The sequence below is a fragment of the Salminus brasiliensis genome, chromosome 5 (assembly GCF_030463535.1).
Source record: "Salminus brasiliensis chromosome 5, fSalBra1.hap2, whole genome shotgun sequence".
Lineage (NCBI taxonomy): Eukaryota > Metazoa > Chordata > Actinopteri > Characiformes > Bryconidae > Salminus > Salminus brasiliensis.
This window is the reverse complement of record NC_132882.1, coordinates 11,942,868-11,963,015: the sequence shown is the minus strand read 5'-3', so window position 1 is coordinate 11,963,015 and position 20,148 is coordinate 11,942,868. Positions and strand designations below refer to the sequence as shown.

The window sequence follows — 20,148 nt, the reverse complement described above, 5'->3', positions numbered from 1 at the left end:
CTTCATGCCACAGAAGATCCACTTTGGGTTCCATGAAGAACTGTGTGTGTGTGTGTGTGTGTGTGTGTGTGTGTGTGTGTGTGTGTGTGTGTAGTTAGAGTGTAAAGAACCTGTAAATTGGTAAAGAAGCATAGGTCTTAATGGAACCAAAGGTGTGTTTGTTTTATTTGTGGCAAAACTCGAAGAACCTTTGTAGCACTTTTTTTAAAGAGTGAATAATAAATCTGAGATGAATAACTATAATAATAATAATAATAATATGATTTATGGGTTTAAGGGGTTTCCTTTTGGAAATTTAACAAATAAAAATCAAGAAAACCTCTAAATAGAAACCTTTTTGCAGATGTTTATTTATTTTTGTTTTTTATTTGTTTATGGGTCAAGAGACAAATGACATTGTGTTTATTTTGTGACGCGGAGTAATCTAGGGCCCTCAGCACCATTTAAAGCATATTGTTTGGGTCCACGATTACAGGAGAGGACAGAGATGTCCTTTTCATGTCAATTAATGCAAAGATTGGAGTAAATCTGGAGGATATTTACTGATGCGGTCGTCTTACACCGTTCTCTCAGTGTTAAAGACAGCGGCTGTGTTTCAATGATGTGGAAAAGTAAAATGTGAAAGTAAAAAACTGGAGATACAGGCTGACATTTAGTGATGTATTATAGCTGAAGAAGTGGGTCATTTTCTATAGAGGCCTTCTGAATCATGTCACCCAGTCGCGATCATGTTTCTCAGCATCGAAACGAGGAAACCTCTTTCAGCGTCAAGCTAATAGAGTTTAGGAAGATCAGGTATGTTATTTATTTATTTATTTATTATTATTCTTTTATTATCTAACTTCTATAAGACAGCAAACATAACCTGAGGGTGGAAAATATGTATTTGTTGGTCTTAGAAGCTCATCTTTATTTATGTCATATCTACTGATTTATTTTTAGGAAGAACGTGCTCTGCAGAACATGCTTGCTCTGCAGGAACTGTAGGAAACCTTCTTGCCAGATGTTCTGTGACAGCAGTCAAAAATCCCCATGTCTGTTGAAGTTCTGTGGAAAGTTCTGGTGTATGAGACTTTTTCTGAACTAAAATAGACAGGAATTTGCTCACCGTATCCATGTGTTAATGAGCCATTCATGCCTTTATTCCACAGTTGTACAAGAAGTACTGCCTAGAGCCTGACTTCATACTGTGGTCCAAATCAAAAGCTCACTGTAGAGCACAGCCAATGGTGTATGTGCACTCTCGGGCAGTCTGAATGTATCTCGTCTCCTGAATTGTCTTACAAGAAATAGCCATCGTATGGACTGGCTTATGTAACTCCCCTTCTGAAAGTGCAGTCGGGGATAATAGGACATCATTTATGTTATTTACTGGGATGGAGGTCAGTGTGCCTCTGGATGGTGTGGCAGTTATGTAAAGTCTTAATTACGCCCACCTATCGCTAAAGCATTAAACCTGCCACTGCCTTGAGTTATGTGGGGAGTTCTGGAGACGAAGAGGCTTTGAGTTATGTGCTCAGTAAAATGACTCATCTGAGATTGTTAGCCTGGGTGAAACACGAGGAAAGCACAAGATAACTAACTGAAGCCTGGAGTGCAACATAACTGCAGGAAACCAGCAAAAGCTTTACAACAGGGAAACCATTCCACAAACCATTCCTGTTTTAATGCAGGAGGCAAATACTGGATTTGTTTTTCAGAGGCTCCTTAAGTCCAGCTCTGCAGAACAGATATAGTGATGTAGAAATAAACAGTTTCATTATTACAGTCCTTATTTTTCCATTTACAACTTTCATAAAGGTGTTTTGTATGTTTTGGATTTGTATATTTTAAGATGTGAAATATTCTCATTGATTGAAAGGGATGAGGACGCTTCTGTGTGAAGAATAATGTGGCCTTTATTGTTTCATTGCTTCGTCGCTGTCCAATGAAAAACATGTATCTCCAAAAATGGTGACTTTACAGGAAAAGGCAAAAATGGTCTTAACTTTGAATGGAAGTCCATGTGAAATAAGAGTTTGTTCTGAGTAATTTAGAACATTTCTATTGGTCCATTTATCCAGAATGATCTACCCAGGCTACAGAGCAGGAGAGATACATGGAGAGATACATTGTTTTCATTGGGCAGCAGCGTAATACACTGTCACTAGTTATGGGTGATGCAAGAGAAACTTTGAAATCCGATTTGAGCGTCCAGACTGATGCTAATCTGATTGTAACATTGACTTCCACTCAAAGTTGAGACAATTTTTGATAGATCTGACAATCTGGAAATCCATTTTCCCCAATCAGAAATCAATCTGGATACATGTAGATATGCCAATACTTGGATTTGGTCTGGCAGTCTGAAAGAAGAACCACTTCTGGTTCCATAAACTCCATGGGTCAGCGAGAAGAACCCTTGCTGTAAGTGAAGGGTTTTCAAACTTGCATCTCTTTTTACAAACCTGGGGTTTTATTTAAAAAAAAAAGGTAAAGGTAAAGGTGCATGTATTTGTCACTGTACAGTGTACAGCGAAATGTGTCCTCCGCATTTAACCCATCTGGTAGTGAACAGACACTCACACACACACATGTGTTAGGGGCAGTGAGTACACACACACACCCAGAGCGGTGGGCAGCCAACTCCAGCGCCCGGGGAGCACAGAGGGTAAAGGGCCTTGCTCAAGGGCCCAACAGTGGCAGCTTGCCGAGCCCGGGAATTGAACCCACAACCCTGTTATCAATAGCCCGGCGCTCTAACCGCTGAACCACCACTGCCCACAGCACCATTTACCAACAGTTCTTAAGAAAAAGATTTTCACAAACCTTCTGATGTTCTCCAGTGCTTCTTATTGGGGATTTGTTCAGTTTGTGAGGACAGTGGGAATTATTACTATAAGAGCAGAGGTGAGAACATCATGAATCTGACACAGACTTTTTGTCGGGACTTTCTTTCATGAGCAAATGTTATAAAATTCTTAGTTATTGGTGAATGATGCTGCATGGTCATGGTCTTCTATTGCATTGCAAAGAACCATTTAAAGCTCCTCTATTGGGTAAAGCTCCTCTATAGATCGTATATGGACTCAGACCAGCATGACCATAGAAACGAATCCTTGTAAAAGCCCTGTTTGTACTGTTAGTAATTTTCAGTATTCCTCTGATGAAGTTTGTCAAACGTAGCCCAGATCCAAGTGAAGTTTCCAAGGATATTCACAAACATCCAGAGCTGACCTAGCGTTATCCTCTGCCGCATAATTCGGAAGATGGGTACAGCAGATGGATCCAATTAGCCTAATGGCCATGCAGTACATTTAATTAGCCCTATTGCCATGTTAATACTGTGGGGTAAATTATGATCAACTACACGAGTAAAGGTGACTGTGACTCAGTTGGTGCCCAAATGTTTAATGTACGGTAACTAAAGTGAGAAGTCTCAGCACCACTGACAGACGAAGTGAAAAACATTGACTGTCTTTATTTACAGTGGCATCTGTCAAGGGGTGGGTATATAAGGCAGCTCTTTGACAAGAGCTGGATTGTGGATGAAAGACCAGTGTTTCTTAACCCTGGTCCTGGAGGATCCCTGCCCTGCACATTTTAGGGCTGATTCAAGTGATCAGCTCATTAACAAGCCTTTGCAGAATTGCAGGTGGTGTGTAAAAGCAGTGTGTCCACTAAAATGTGCAGGGCAGGGTGCCTCCAGATCCAGGGTTGAAAAAACACTGGGATAGACGACTGGGTCTCCAAAACAGCCAGCAGGTCTCGAGGTGATCCTGCGTGCTATGCAGGGGTTGGTACTTACCAAAACTGTTCCAAGAAAGCACAACCGGTAAACCAGCGACAGGTTTATGGGACCCTAGGGCTCATTGTCAGCTTGACTTACAGGACTGTGCCAGATACCACAGGACACCTTCAGAGGTCTTGTGGTGTCCATGTGTCGAATGATCCGTTGTGTAGGCACGAGGGGGACCTACTACTAATATTAGGCAATATTATAGCTGATTGGTGTACAGACATGCAAGTCCATAGGTGGAAACTAAGCTGTGAAAAGAGCTTTGCTTAAAGTCAGTGTTTCTCTGATGTTACAAAAACCAATTCATTAACATAGCTCTGTGGTTGGTGTGGCGCAACAGATAAAACCACTAGAAGCTATTACACCATGTGGGAGGCCAGGGTTCGATTCCCAGTCTGGGTGTGCTACACCAATAAGAGTCCTTGGGCAGGACCCTTACCCTACATTGGCCCACCTCTGTAATACGAGTAACCTTGTAAGTCGCTCTGGATAAGAGTGTCCGCTAAATGCCATAAATGTTAAATGCCTATTTAGCCAACCACAGTTTAGCTCTGCCCATTCATACTGCATAGTGCTTAGGAGTGTTTTTTTTTCCGAATGAGGCACAATACAGGACAGCCAATCAGAATGACAGGCACAGTAACAAACAGGTTGGAAAGTGGTTGTGGTAAAACATTATTTCAATTATATCAGATATTTTGTAAAATAAATTTGCTTGAATGTAAAAAGTGGACTTCAGGAGGTCGTAAATAAAATATAAATAATAATAAAAATGTTGGATATGAACTTTTTAAATGCTTTAGTGGAAATCCATGTCTTTCTTCTTCTGTATCACAGCAGATAAAAACAGAGGTCATAAAACAAACATGGTGTCGTCTTAATAAGAGAAAGTGGGGGAGTTTTATTACTATATTCAAGATGAACCGGTGTCCTCTTTGACAGTGTGTTACATTGTCATAGTTACTAACATAGTTTTAATGGATACATTAAAACTGTCACATCTTGCCAGTCATTTTAGACATAAGAAGGAGAACCGAGTCAACCTCGCTGTCATTTTCAATGACAAGCCTCAGCCTCACTTGATTTTCCATGGTAGCACTTCCTCATGTTACTCGCACGTCTGCCCAGCCAAGTCCGATCCACTGATACTGAAATTACAACAAACCAACCAACTCATCACTCCTTAACAAATTGTACTTGATAGCAAAATGTAACCCTGTCTTTCGTTTGCATAGAAAAGCAATAAAATGCACATTTACATAAGCAATACAGGCAATAACCAGCACGCGATGTACTGTCTGAAACGTTTTAATGTTAAAAGATGTGCTACTCATCAATAAACAACTAGAAACCACCTACACTAACACTTTAAACACCCCCTTCCCCTTAAAACCCCTCCAAAACAGTGAAGAAACACTTCATATGTGCTGCTAAGGGTTAATTTAGGGTTCCATTTACTTTACTTAAATAGAAGTGTGAAATTGGGAGTCTAGGGCCCGGCGTCATTAGACTGAAATGTTAATATTAAACCTGCTTGCAGTATCTGCCAAACTCCAAGCGTCCTCTTGCCCGGCATGCCTCCTTATCCTATCTTTCTGTCAAAGAAAGATGACATGTTATTGTGACAAGAGCCCAGTAATTGAATGCAATTTTAACTGTGGTTCTAGCCAGGGCTTCTGCTTCTACTTTTCTTCCAACTTGTCCAAAGTTGGTAAAGCGTTTTTATTTTATTCAGGTGTTTCAGTAAACCAAGCTTCTTCTAATTCTCCTCCAAAACCATTAAAAGGAGTGTGCTTTTAAATGAACGACCACTTTCTCTCACAGGGAAGTCTCAAAACTCAAAGCTGCTGGGTGTGTTAAGACCTGAACATACTGGGATTAATTCCACTGCTTGTTGTTGTGATGGGAACAATGAACAAAGCACCACCAGTCTGCCTCATTGTGCTCGTTTTGTTTGTTTTTGTTTTAATAAGCTTGTCTTGTGGAAATCGTTCAATAACTAAACCCGAAAAAACTTAGTATGGTGGCTTTAGTCCAGACTAGTTGACTGTTGCAACGATATGAATGCATGCAGGGTGGTTGCAGGTTTACATGGGTTCACGCTGGACCTGTGCTCTAGGCAATGGCATCCTCATCCTCCTTATCCTCCTACAACTTCAACATCTCCAATGTTCAGAGCAGAACTTGATTGTGCTTACAAAACTGTGCTTTCAAAACCCGGACACCCTGGTTGGTAACAGAGATGTTTAATCGCATGGCTTCAGAGAGCTGGAAGGTGGGTGGGTGGGCTGAGAGTGGAGATGTAATTTGTCGTTGATTTCATTAAAAAGACCCACAGCTTGGTTTCCATAGCACCTGCTCGGTTGCCTTGGGAGCATGTGTTGTTCTATAGGAAAGCCGGTGCTTGGTTTTAGCACATGGGTCCTCCTTATGCTGCTGATGGAGTTTGAGAACACACTCTCAGTGAAGCGATGGTGGCATACTGAGAGTGATCCAAGTAAAGAGTCTGATTTCTCTATTCAAAGACAAGTCTGTTTCCAGGCCACCAAGTTGTCTGGTCACTGAAGTGGAATTTAGGGACAGGGATGTGTGCTTTAAAGTCAACTCGGTCATTTCTTTCTTCTGTCGAATTACATAATTGCAGATGTGACGAGAATAAATGTGCTGCCGTTACGGTTTTGTTTGGTGCAAACGATCAGTTGGCTTCTATCAGGTTCTATCAGGTTTTCTACACTATACCCCATCCTCCAGTGAAAATACTAAATCTTACTTTGACTTGATCACATGCCAAGTCCTTCCTTTTAAAAATGTTCAAATTCTTTACAATATATATATATATAGGGCCATGACCATAATTCACCTGTATAAGGCTAAACAATGAAAGGGGAAATGCTGGTATCCTAAAAGAAGCATACAAATTGTGGGGGAAAAAAAAATCTCAGAATCCACTACTTGAGGGCCATCAGGGGCGCTGGAGCTGTTGGGCGGAGTGGTATCGTCCCGGCTCAGACCAGTGATCTGGTGTGGCGCACCTTGCCATTGTGCAGGCCTGGCCCTACTTTTTCTCTGTGGTATTGAAGACCTGGTCGTAGGAGGGTGGAGGATGGTTGCAGTAGGACGGTGGTGGTGGGTAGGAGCTCATCATGTGGGCTGTACTGGGCTGGCCAGGGTAAGCAGGGGCTAAGGGCATCGTCATGGCACCGCCAGGGTCCCCATAGCCTTGAATACCAGGCTGCTGAGAGACTGTCGGAGAGAAAGGAAAGAGGTTTAGAAGTTTTGTAGTGTGAAAAGCACTAGAACATGACTTTAGGGTGGAATTATGCACAAGTCATTAGGCTAATGAAGTACAGTAAAATGCTATTACATAAAAATAACCTATTAAGCATTCTTACACTCTAAAAATGTTTTCTTCTCAATTGAGCCGGTTGGGTCATTTTGCTGGGTATTAACAACCCAGCCAATGGGTTAATTAGTTTGGCATTAGCTTAACGTACCTGAAGAGGTCAAGAAGTACCTAACAGCATCTGAAAAAACTGGTCAGAACAGATTCGGTTAACCTATTAAACCATGTATTTAAGCCCATATTTTATTACTGTTAAAAGTTACATCATTGTAATAGGCTCCCTAAAATAGAACCCTGTGGCACCCCACAAAATCTGGTAAATCACTATCCAATTATGTCTACTTTGGGATTAATAACTGGATCACTAAACTTTTTTTTATTCAGGCAGCAGCACTGAAGAGTCACCACTAACAGGAATTGGGGGAAAAAAACTCTAGAATAAAAACAAAAAGACATTTTACTGCTTAATAAAAGTTTTAGAAACTGTATTTGCTTTTCTGGATTGTAGTTATCCAATCTAGCTAGTTAAGGAAACCTGTTTATGCTAGACTTTATATCACTACTTATTTCTTAATGTTTATTGCATTATTCTGGACATTATTCTGGATCAAGTGTTGAAATAGGTTTCGTGTGTTGTATGGCTGTCAATGGATATTTTCTGACTTGGTCTTATTGGCTTTCTTATCTCTTCGGGATATAAAAATTATGACAGAATATCAGTGGCAGCTGAAAAGGAGCAAACTGTTCATAAAGATAAATATATAATGTTAACTGAACAGTTTGTCAATTTAAATAAAGGAACATTTATATATATATATATATATATATATATATATATATATATATATATATATATATATATACACATGTTAAAATACAACGCAAAAGAGATATAAAAATATAATAGCAAGTGCTGGGTCCAATTAGCCATGCAGTTGGGTAACTACTATAACCCAGCAATGTGTTCTGTTTATATGGGTTGTGGAAATGACCTCATTTTTGTGCAACAGTGAATGAATGATTAAACAATGAATGGGGTTCAAAATGCTGAAGCAAGAAGCAAGCTGATATGCCTGTCAGAATCCACTGCTTCAGGGCCATTGAGGATGCTAGAGTGCCATCATCCCATATATTTTGGTAACTATTGGTAACCCAGTTTGTTAACCATATAACCATAACCTTTGTTAACCATATAACCCAGCAATTGGTTCTGTTTATATGGGTTTTAAAAATAACCCAAAATTGGTTGTTTTAATCCCAGATTTTTTGCAAGATCTTCTGTTAAATGTCAAGTACAGAGGCTATCAGGACATAGACATAGCGCTTCATATAAGAGAATAAATGCAATATCTAGTTTGCTCATCCTGTTTACAAACATACAGGAAAACCTGCCCTCAAACAAACAAAGAACAAAAGCCTGAACAGACTGTGTGATCCAAACACTTGAACATTGCCTGTGAATGAAATCACTTGTTTTTGTATGACTGTACTCTTATGCCTTAGTGCCTAGTTTATTGCATTTCAAGTGGGCCACATATTTTCATTTGGCAGTTTTCATCTGTATTATTAGCTCTCCATCAGGTAAGGCACAGCTAACAGAGCACTCGCACTGATTGGTGGAAAGCAGGGTGCTGGGGAACAGCCACAGGGTGTCACTAAGCACAAATCTCATCAGTGCTCCACTGCCAAACGAACCACGTAGGCCAGGAACGAAAAGCAGGATTATGTGGTTTAAGTCTGCTAATAGTGTCATTACAAATAAACAGTGTGTAAAGTATTTCATGTTGTTCTGTTTATTTCTGACTGCTCCTCTGTTAGCTGAAGAGTACTCGCTGAATGAGTGCATGTAATTGCAGCTGTTTGCTCCATAGAAACGCTAAACACTGACCCTGAATGCACCCTAAAAGAGGTCTGCGTCTGGTAATTGGCTGATCTGTCCTGAATGAATGTAAACGTACTTCATGATTAGTGAAAAAGAAGCACTGAGGTCTTTTCATGTTTCACGTTCCCCGCAGAACAAAGCTTCCACAGTCCGACCCAAGGACTGAAATTAGGCATCTCGCTACATTATTAAAACCTTCAATTCAATTTTCCACATGAGTGACTGAGATAATGGCAGAGTCCATTTAATTCTCCTCTGTTCTGACAGTGACATTTTAAAAGCCATGAAAAGACGGTGACCTACTTTTGTCTCTATATGGACTATGTGAACTATATGGAAAATGGCTAGAATAATAAAAGTATGTCAGACTGGAGCCTGTTCTGATCCCTCTGCTTCTGTATGTTCAGTACATGACTTACTGTACAGTACAGCTACTTTCCTAAGCATTACGTGATACAGAATTTCAGGTTTGTATTTAGTTGGTAAATCTACGAATACTATATATTATTATTGTTATATTATATAAATATAAGTTACAACACTGCATTAAAATAAATGTGTGATGCCAAATTTTTTCACTTTACTTTAACAAAACTGATGATTATATTAAAATTACAGGGGTATAAATGCATCAGTGCATCAATCAGATGCATTAATTTAAAGGGGCAATTCAACTGCATACTTTTTTGCATCATAAAATACATTGAACTAATTTTTTGACACAAAACATTCTTCTTACAAAAACAATAATATACAATAAAATAATTTTTAAAAAGTCTAGCGTTTTTGTTTATATCACTTATTATATTTTCTTTTATTTTATGTTTCTAAAAATTCATAATTATCAAATTTGATTAAAAAACGATTTCCTGATGCATTTAATCAGTTAAAAATGATAATGAGAGATAAATCTTAAAGGTTTGTGCCTGAATTTGTGTGAAAACAAAAGGATCTATTTTTAAACCTGACAAGCCTGTGGAAATGTCACTGCACAGTATAAATTTAGCACTTTCACTTGGAGATATTTTTCCAGTAATGAACACCAGAGAGTCTGGCCCACTAAAATAAGGTCATTATAGAGCTCTCCTAATAAACAGGTACAGAAGTGAAAAAGCCAAAGCTAACATATAGCAGTGTGCAGCCAGTCTGCTCAGTAAAATCACTCAATACTTAAGCAATCACATTATTTTAAGACTAAACTATTATTTAGAGATCATTTTTACTTTAGTGAAGTATTACTGTAAGTGTAGTAATCATTAGTTATCATTTCTAAGAGAAACATTTTCATTTAGACCTTCTAATTACAAAGTACTTTAATAGTTTGGGTCCACACAAATCTTTTTTCTATTATATACACAGTGAGCATGAACTTTAATATTATATTATATTATATGAGTATACTGTATGTTTGGCACTGTTTCCATTTAGTCTCTTTTAATTGAGTATGAGTTTGACAACTCATATTTCCACAAGTACAAACTGTACCCTGTACTTTTTCCACCCCTGCTCAGATTACCTGCTTTATCCATTCAGGGCTGTAGGAAGCTGGTGGTGGCCACATGCTGGTGCCATATCTGTTTACAGTTACATAAGCTTTATCTGAGATTCTTTATCTGCTTTTTCCCTGCATGAATAAAAAGAGGGAGAGATGGAGAACGGAAAGAGGAAGGATAATGGTAGCAGGATGTGGCTGAGGTAAGGATGGAAACATCTCAAGCCTCTAGCTAGCCTGTAGCTTTCTGGACCTCAGGGTACAAAACTAATAATTAATCTCTGCCGCAATGTCTGAGATGTTTAACCTTGTCCAACTCTACCTCGAGCTGGGCTGGAAAATAACAAGATGATAATAGTAAGGAGCTTAGCTGACCGAGGAAATCAGTGATCTTGTGTTGAGAGGTACAGGCCACTATGTTGTTGCTGCTGTGCAAAAAATGTGCATTACCCAAATGGCCATATTACAGTAAAAGAAAAAGAAGCCTTAACTTGTCAATGTAAAAAGATTCTGTTATGGAGCATTTAAAAAAAAAACTACTATATAGGTGGACTTTGTTGGTATACAGACTGACTATAGCAAGTCAAAGGCAGCCACAGTTTAAGGTATGGACTCCACAAGACTTCTCAGGGAATCTGACACCAAGACTTTCGCAGCAGATCCTTTAGGTCCTGTACGTTGTGAGGTGGAGTCTCCTCGAGCATCAATAAGCCTTAGGTGCCCATCACCCTTTTGCCGGTTCACTGGTTGTCCTTTCTTAAAACACTTTTATAGACACTGACTACTGCATATCAGAGAAATCCCCACAAGACCTGCCTGATTTTGGAGATACTCTGACCCAGTAGTCTAGTCATCAAAATGTGGTCCTCAGAATCTAATGCTTGCCTATTTTCCCTGCTTTTACCACATTGCCTTCAAGAACTGACAGTTTACTCGCTGCCTAATATATCCATCCCTTGACGAATCCCACTGTAGATGAAGATAATTCATGTTTTTAACTTCACCTGTCAGTGGTACTAATGTTATGGCTAATTGGTGTACAGACAACGCAGTGCAGTGTAAAACTAAGCTACAATACAGTACTAAATTACAGTATCAGTTCACCAAAGAAACAGTGTGATTGTGCTCTGTGCAGTCGGTCAGTGTTCCTAAAACACAGTTTAACTCCATAAGATGCTCAGAAAGCATCCCAGATAACATGCCCTTGTGGGGCCTGCATGGGTATCCTCACCAGGGTCAGTGATGCGGCCAGGAGGGGTTAAACATGGGCCCCATCTGGGTTGTACACTGCACATGGGGACCTAGATGGGACCCATGTGAGATTAAGGTGGACAGTAATAATTAGCCCATTTGGGAATCCCAACTGGGTCCCAGTTTCAACGCATGTACAAACCTACTCAAAGCCCACGTTCCACCTATGTGAGTCCCTTATGAGTATATATGATCAAGCCAAAACCTAAAAGGCGAAATCAATATTAGTAGCATATGAGGGTGCAACCAAGACGAACATCTCACCTGGTGTGCTCACAGGCTGTCTGGTGAAAGACACATTAAAGGCAGGCTCTTCACTGAGAGGAGACGGATACATGCGTCGGCGAATGAAAAAGCCGGCTCCGCAGCAAAAGAGCACACCCATCATCAGCAGCAGCCTGTTGAAGAGAGGGCAGATGTTTAAGGAAGTAAAGGCAAAAAAAAAAAAATGGAAAGTGAGGGCATCTTTTATTACGGTTATCGTTTTGCATTATCTACTATCCTTGCCAAAGCTCCCATTCGCTGTGAGGGTGTAATTAAATCTGAAGCTTCTGCAATAACCCAGAAGCGCACTGCTCCCCATGTGACTTTTTCTTTCTTTTTTTTTTTCCAGACTTCAATTTGAAGTCATTGTTAAAGAAGCCGGCCTTGTTCAAGGCCATCCAGTGAGAGTACTCAAATCTTGAGTCAGTTTAGTGGGTTTTTTTGTGCATTAAAAATAAGTACTACCAGAGCTTTAATCAAACAGATGGAGCCCTCTAGCTGACACAACATAGCTGTTCCACATTTATGCTGCTAGACTACATGTCCAAATGTATCAAGACACCTCTTATAATCAGTGAATTCAGATCATTTAAATCGAACACATCAATGACACAGGTGTTCCTATAGGAAACACACAAAGCCTGTATAATCTCCATAGGTAAAGCACTGCCAATAGAGAGCAGTGCTCTGGAAAAGCTGCATATTAGCCTAAGATCTCTATAGAGGGGTATAAAACTCCCAAGGCTGTAAAGCAGTGAAAAGGGGCTCTCTGGATTTATGGAGCTCCAGCCAATACATCTGGGATGTGTTGGAGTGGTGTTTGTGAACCAGAACTAATCATCTAACCTCAGTACCTGACCTTACTAATGCTCCTGCAGCTAAATGCAGTCAGATGCTCACAGCAATGTTCCATGATGTAGTGTTCCCGGAGGACTGGAGGGTGTTACTGCAGCAAAACTGCCTATTTATACCCAAGGCTCATAATCAATATAGCAGAGATATATATTTCAGCTTTTAGCAGCAGTAGTCTTATGCATTATGTTTAGTGGTGCCATCTCTGCTGTAGCACTTCTTTATATTCGTTACTTTTGGTCTATGTAATACTATATAGACAAAAGTATTGGGACACCTGCTCATTTACTCTTTCTTCTGAAATCAATCAGGGTATTACAAATCCTGCTTTTGTTGGAGTAACTGTCTCTACTGTCTCTGCAGGGAATGCTTTTTACTAGATCTAGCAACAAGAGCGTTGAGGTCAGTATGTTGGATGATTACCACCAACATTCCAGCACCATCTCTCCTGAAAGCACAGTTCCACTGCTCCACAGCTCAGTGCTGGGGGGCTTTATACCCCTCTAGCCCACGCCTGGCATTAGGCATGATGCCAATAGGTTCATGTTTTTGAGCACCAGAGTGTCCCATTCTACTGGCAGTACTTCTCTACGGGAACTAGACAAGACTTAAAATAGCTGAATGCGTCCATTACAAAGGGTGTCCAGAAATATTTGGACATTTTACATGGGTATATATGGATGATTGGGTGTACGATATTACAGAACACCAGATGCAGGTGAAAATAAATACAGAAAAAGGAACAAGCATTTCTTATGAACAAGAAAGCAGTGGAGATCTTGTGAGCTAGTCTGAAGAACAGGTTTCTCCTGGCCAGCACAGCGTGGACGTGTTCAATTCCATCACCAGCAGCTCACCTGATTTACCATCATTAGGCACTGATTTACCAAACCAGGTGTTGGATGAGAACTATAAATAACAAATAGACTCCCATGAGGAGATATTTGGAGATGTGATGGAAAACACTGATGGAAAACATTTTTTTTTATATTAATGTTATGTGTATTTATTGTAATATTAAAGTTTTATCCGGCAGCCTTATGATGCAGTTGGATATAAGAAGCGTTTAACCTTTCATTGCTGTTGTGTTGTCTGATATTTTCTTAAAGAAGCTTAAATGTCCAGATCGTACAAGGAAAAAATAGAATCCAATATCTACCAGTAAGGAGTCAGAATGACTCTCCTCTCATCATTCTGACTCCTTAATAAAGGCAGCCATACTAGCCCATGTCCTTTGGTGTGTTTAACCTTTTATGAAGTGGACAGACTGTTCAACAATGGGGAATTCAGAGGAAGGGGATTTAATAGCTTTGAATCTCATCTCTCATCTGATCCACACACACACTGTTGGACAATAATGCAAGAGTATTGATCTACTGGAACATGAAAAAGAGGTTTTTCTGCAGGTAGAGTGTAGATACATCAATTCCAAGCTCTGTGTTAAGCTTCTGGCCTGTTACCCAGAGCCAAGTAGCTTAGGCTATTTAACTAAATTAGATGTTGGCACATGGGTTTGGAACAAATACCTGGAATGTGTGAGATTGGAAGGTAATCGAGAGTCCTTACCAGAAATACCAGAGCCTCTGAATGGAGAGGGCTCGGACACAGCAGCGAGTCCCACAGCAGTCCTCGTATGAACGGCATCTGTCCACACAAAGGAGATTGAGAGCAGACATGTATAAAGTACTAGAGACACAGTCTTGAGTAAAAGGACAAATGCTCGAACAAAAAAGTGCCTTAAGTAGAAGCAGAAGTGTTCTTTAAGCTCCATACTTAAGTGGAAGTACTAAAGTATTGCAGGTAGTTCATTCTAAACTGTGCTACTTAAGTACTGAAAGTAAAAGTAAAAGTATTGCGTTCTGTAGTTATTACAGAAAGCAGTCAAAAGTCTGAATATCAGTGTTTATATTATTTCAGACTGTCACAGTTCCTCTGGCTGTAGTAGAAGGACAGGACTGTAGAAGACAGAGTTCATGAACATGAGTCTTCAGTTAACTCTCTAAACAAACTCGCCCAAAAGAGAGAATGGCTGAACAGAACGGACTCAACCCGCCACATACAAGAGTTACATCTGTAAAACCAGTGAGGAGAGCAGCTTAAACCCTGAGCTTCACTCTCTGTAAACTACAGCTGAAAGATCTCAAGCCATTCAGACACATACAAGTATTTGAAGGAGGTGAAGCTGGAGGTTCTGGTGGTTCTTCTTCATCTGGAGATAAACTAACAGAGCTCTAGCGTTAGTGTCCTCACTGCAGCAGCGGAGTGAGAGGTAGAATGACAGCATACTCGCTCACGGCTCGATTGCTTATTCTGCCTAATGTTGAGGCGGCTTCATCAAACCCAGTGACAGAGCCATCTAGCACTCTGGCTTGGTGATCATGTGGGTTTGAAATGATTCATACCGTTTTTATAATTGTAGAGAGTAACGATGCAGCACATAAACAGCGTACCGAAAACAATAACACTCCAGTAGATACAGATACAGTATTTTAGTAGTTCTACTTTATTACTATAAATCTCTGATTGAGAGTGAATGTAAGCAATCCTAATATCACTAATACTAATGCCAATATTCAACATCCTATGGGAAATGAACACAAGCAGTTCTTCACCCTTATAAATCCCAGCTATTGATGGCAATTATTTTCCCACTTATAGCTCATTAAAAGCAGTGGAGAAGGTGTGCCCAAAGTGTGGGTTCTATCCTTAGGTTGAAAATACATCATGTGCACGAGCACAGGAGAAGAAATTAGAAACAGCAGAACCTTAATAATGACTGCTCCAAACAGGACATCTTTATGCAAGGTCTAGGGATGCTTTATGTTGGGTCTAACGATGTACTGGCTTGTTAGAACATATATTTTTGGAGGCATAGCATACACAGCTCAGTTATCCTTCCCAAACCCAAAGGCTATCCAATTAGGACCTGTCGTGAGAGGCCAGTGCTCTTTGCTATCCCCTGAGGCACAGAATGACAAAGTGCTTTGCCATGGGTATCCATGGCAATGCCCTAAAACTGAGAGCAACCCAGGCAGAGGGTTATGAATATGAGAAGAGATACTTTCTGGTACTCAGGTGCACTTCGAGTGGAACACCAGTGCCCACGTTATAAGTTTAATCTTCTAGCCATGGGCCTACTGTTGCCCTCTTAATGAGACACATGCACACCACATGTTCTTCCTGCTGCCATTCATTACTTTTTGCAGGTTTGCCTGGTTAATTCTTAGTAAATATCCAAAAAAATGATCCAGGGAAGCTATTATTGCTATTACTTCTAAAGTCGATGCAGTTTTTCCTTGTTAAAGTAGGGTGGCTGTGATCAATGCTGGTCAGTAGTTACTACTTTTCTGCACTGAAACTAAATAGCCAGATGTAAACAAGTGATGCACTGACCTGACATGTAGTTAAATTAATGGCATTTAGCAAACGCCCTTCACTGTCCATGTCAGTCTTAGATATCGTCAAATACAAAGGTCAGTATGGATACCAACACAATACTCAACAGCCACACACACCTATATGCACAATACTCAACAGCCACACACACCTATATGCACAATACTCAACAGCCACACACACCTATATGCACAATACTCAACAGCCACACACACCTATATGCACAATACTCAACAGCCACACACACCTATATGCACAATACTCAACAGCCACACACACCTATATGCACAATACTCAACAGCCACACACACCTATATGCACAATACTCAACAGCCACACACACCTATATGCACAATACTCAACAGCCACACACACCTATATGCACAATACTCAACAGCTACGTACATATCATTGCAATTATGCTAAGACTGTGTATCTCCATCTTTGCTGCTTTTCACTTTTTCAAATAATGAGAATTTGACAGGTGTTCTTTAGAATTGGGTCAAAATTCCATGATGAATGGACCAATAGAAATGCTCCAAAATAACATTTATACAGACTTACATTTCAAATGAAGAAGAATTTTCCATCTGCTGTAAAATTGCTAATTTAGAGCGACAGAGTTTTTGATTATCCTGCACCTGAACATAAAAAAAAAAAAAAAAAAATCAGTAAATGCTCTTGAAAGAGACGGGTCTTCAGTCAGTGTTTGAAGACAGCAAATGACTGCTGTTTAGACACACAAAGAAGTTTGTTCCACCACGCTAGTCCTACACACTGGACAGAAATGGAGACCAGCATGCTGATGAGCTCTGTGGACCTTCCTACTGTTTTGTGTGTTGGTCAATCCAGTGAGTGCTGTCCAACAAACCCTCTTTATGTGAGCACAGAACAGCTACCAGCTGTAGTCAATCATGATCACAATAAACATTAAACAACCACATTGACCATTTGTGACGGGCACAGATGGAATTTGGCTTCCGCATTTATCCCATTCGTGCAGTGAACACACACATACACACCAGTGAAACACACACAGTGGACAGTGAACATACATGCCCGGAGCAGTGGGCAGCCATTGCTGCAGCACCCGGGGGGCAGAGAGGGTGAAGGGCCTTGCTCAAGGGCCCAACAGTGGCAGCTTGCTGAGCCCGGATATCAAACCCACAACACTGTCTTCAATAGCCCGGAGCTCTAACCGCTGAGCCACCACTGCCCCTACAGGAAGTTAAGAGGCCTTGTACTTGGAAAGTTAAAAGACATTTTTTAACTTTCAGAAGCACTGGATTAATAATCTAAGTGGGTGTTTATATATTTTTGACCCTGTATGTATATTTTTGAACTGTGTGGATTTCAGATTGATACAGCGTACCACAATTTTATACACAGCTGATGTAGTGGTCTACTGTGTTTACTAGAAATTACGAGTGTATTGTGGGATTTATTTACAGCATGTTGACTGACCTATCAGTCAGATGGAATGGGTATTGAATGAAGTTTGATCAGAGTCTCTAATGCGAATCCCAACCGTTCACAATCTCATATTTCAGCAGTGACATGGCATCTGGAGTCTTGCCATGGCCTGCGTGTAAAATCGCTCATCTACAGCCTGCTCCAGGCGAGCTGAGGTGCGAATGGAGGGGCTACAGTTTCCTCTGTCGCTGAGCCATCAATTATAAACACAGGAGCTTCTCTTGCATGCCGGCACTACCTGGCATAAAGGACCTGATAAAGGATGCCACGCAAGATAAATAATTCAGTGTTTCTCATTTCGGAGTGTGCCCAGCTGGTTTGTGCGTCTGATCAGGAAGGATAACAAGGCCGCCACTGACTCAGCAAGTGCCCCAGACCCAGGAACGAGCAGGTTCTTTTGATCACGTTTAAAGAGCATGGGGACACTTCACTCCCCTTATGGAGAGAGGCCTGTCTGAGCGATTGAGGCTTCACAGCCTGGACAGCACACCAGTGACCCTGACCAAGTGAAAGGGACAGGATTCTTTCCAGGCCAGTAGAGAGGAAAGGCCAGCTGATGGTTACCAGGACAACAGAAAAAAAGCCCATAGGATTCAAATGCATGTGGACCTGCTCTGTTACAAAACAGCATGTGTACAATGTGCAGATATGGTGCTCATTTTACACTAATCCTCTGATAAATGTTATCTGTAGCTGGCTGTAGCTGCAAGAAACCAATTTTACACAACTGTGATTTATTCTAAAGTTTATCTTTAAATTATCTTTAAAAATATGTATGTAGCTGAAATACCAGATCACAAAGTTCACAGACATACAGTACAGTGTACATTTATTTACTCAATCGGAAACAAAACATAAATATATTAAATAATATATTAAACAGAAAAGTACACAGAATGTGGGTGATGTGTGAGTGATATACTATAGTTATTATTTCTACATATGCTGTCATTTTGCATCTAGTGTGTGTTTAACAGACGATTTCAGAAGTGGTATTGGAAGGTTCTGGATTAGCCATCACAGTGCCTGATGATGTGTTTAAAGCAGGAAAAATGGGTGAGCATTAGGATTGGAGACACTTTGACAAGAGCCATTTGTGATGGCTAGACGACTAGGGCAGAGCATCAGAACCTACCAGAAGTGGTGCAAGAAAGGACAACAGGTGAACCTGTGTGGTAAACATTATTTTGGAGTATTTTTCATTTTTCAGATATTTTCATTTGACCATTCCTTTATGCAAGCGGACAGTTTTACATCTAGTCCTAAATCTCCTGAAAAACAAATAATGTAACACTCGTTTTTACTGGAAATTAAATAAATGAATACTTCAGCGATCAGCCTTAACATTAGTGCCACCTGCCTAATGCTGAGTAGGTCCCCCTTGTGCCACCACAACAGATCTGACCATTCAAGGCAAGGACTCCACAAGACCTCTGAAGGCGTCCTGGGGTATCTGGCACCAAGACGTTAGCAGCAGATCCTTTAAGCCCTGTAAAAGTTGTAAGGTGTGGCCTCCATAAGCATCAATGAGGCTTCACCAGTTGCCCTTTCTTGGTCTATTTTTGGTAGGTACTGATCACTGCATACCAGAAACATCCTACCTGCCTGAAGTTTTGGAGATGTTCTGACCCAGTTCTAAGGTCTAACCACCACAGTTTGGCCCTAGTCAGAGTGGCTCATATTCTTTTGCTTGCCCATTTGTCCCAAACCTTCACAGATGCCACTGTAGGTTTGAAGATACAACCTATTACACAGCGATCCTGATATCTGTACAGTGATACATATATAGATTACACACAGACACAGATTATCTATAGGTGGTCTTAAATAATAGAGTTATGGGCCACAGTAAAGGGAGATACATGGTTCAAGGTAAGGGACAAGGTGTCCAATAAGCACCACAGCTCTGGGGAAAACAACTGCTGACATGCGTGATTGACTTTCCTGAATCTTTAATCAGATTAAGTATTAAAAAGAGATGGAACTAAAAATGCATTGCATTGAAAGATTCCTCAGCCCTAATGAAAGGAAGGAAGGCAGACTCTGACTTGTGGCAACATCACAGGAACAGTAAGCCTTCCTGCACCTGCAGTACTACATGTGTAAAAAATATCCAATTCTGCAGCCTGCCCAGATAGCTGGCCAGATTAGCTTCAGAGCTGCCCACAAAGCTCGCAAATAACACCCTGTAATTCTACTGGCATTCAGGAGTGACAGAGACACTCTGGCCTTGTCAAGGCCTCTTGGCATGAATGCTGGTGACCGGTCACCTGGTCCGTGACAGCTAGAGCAGTGAGCGTCCATCTGTGACGTAAAGGTCAAGCAGTTGCCACAGGTCAGGGAGACAAATAGACACCCTTCAGGTCCACATTCAGCTCACCGTGCAGCAGCTTTCTATTCAGGAATCAGTCAGATAC

The 20,148-nt window shown here is 40.6% G+C and overlaps 1 protein-coding gene across 2 annotated transcripts in view; it reads right to left on the bottom strand.

The window, feature by feature from the left end:
• Nucleotides 1-4,541: 4,541 nt before the first annotated feature.
• The window catches only part of vopp1b (VOPP1 WW domain binding protein b), a 51,134-nt gene continuing 35,527 nt past the window's right edge, over nucleotides 4,542-20,148 (bottom strand). The window contains exons 1-4 of one of the 2 annotated variants that reach the window (XM_072679389.1): nucleotides 16,823-16,868; nucleotides 14,429-14,506; nucleotides 12,011-12,144; nucleotides 4,542-7,021 (exon numbers count right to left, since the gene is read on the bottom strand). In XM_072679389.1, coding sequence (XP_072535490.1) covers nucleotides 6,834-7,021; nucleotides 12,011-12,144; nucleotides 14,429-14,506; nucleotides 16,823-16,848 — 426 coding nt within the window. In that variant the 5' untranslated portion in view covers nucleotides 16,849-16,868 and the 3' untranslated portion in view covers nucleotides 4,542-6,833. Of the gene's footprint in view, nucleotides 7,022-12,010; nucleotides 12,145-14,428; nucleotides 14,507-16,822; nucleotides 16,869-20,148 lie in introns of those variants that run through there. The other variant, XM_072679388.1, reaches the window with a different exon arrangement.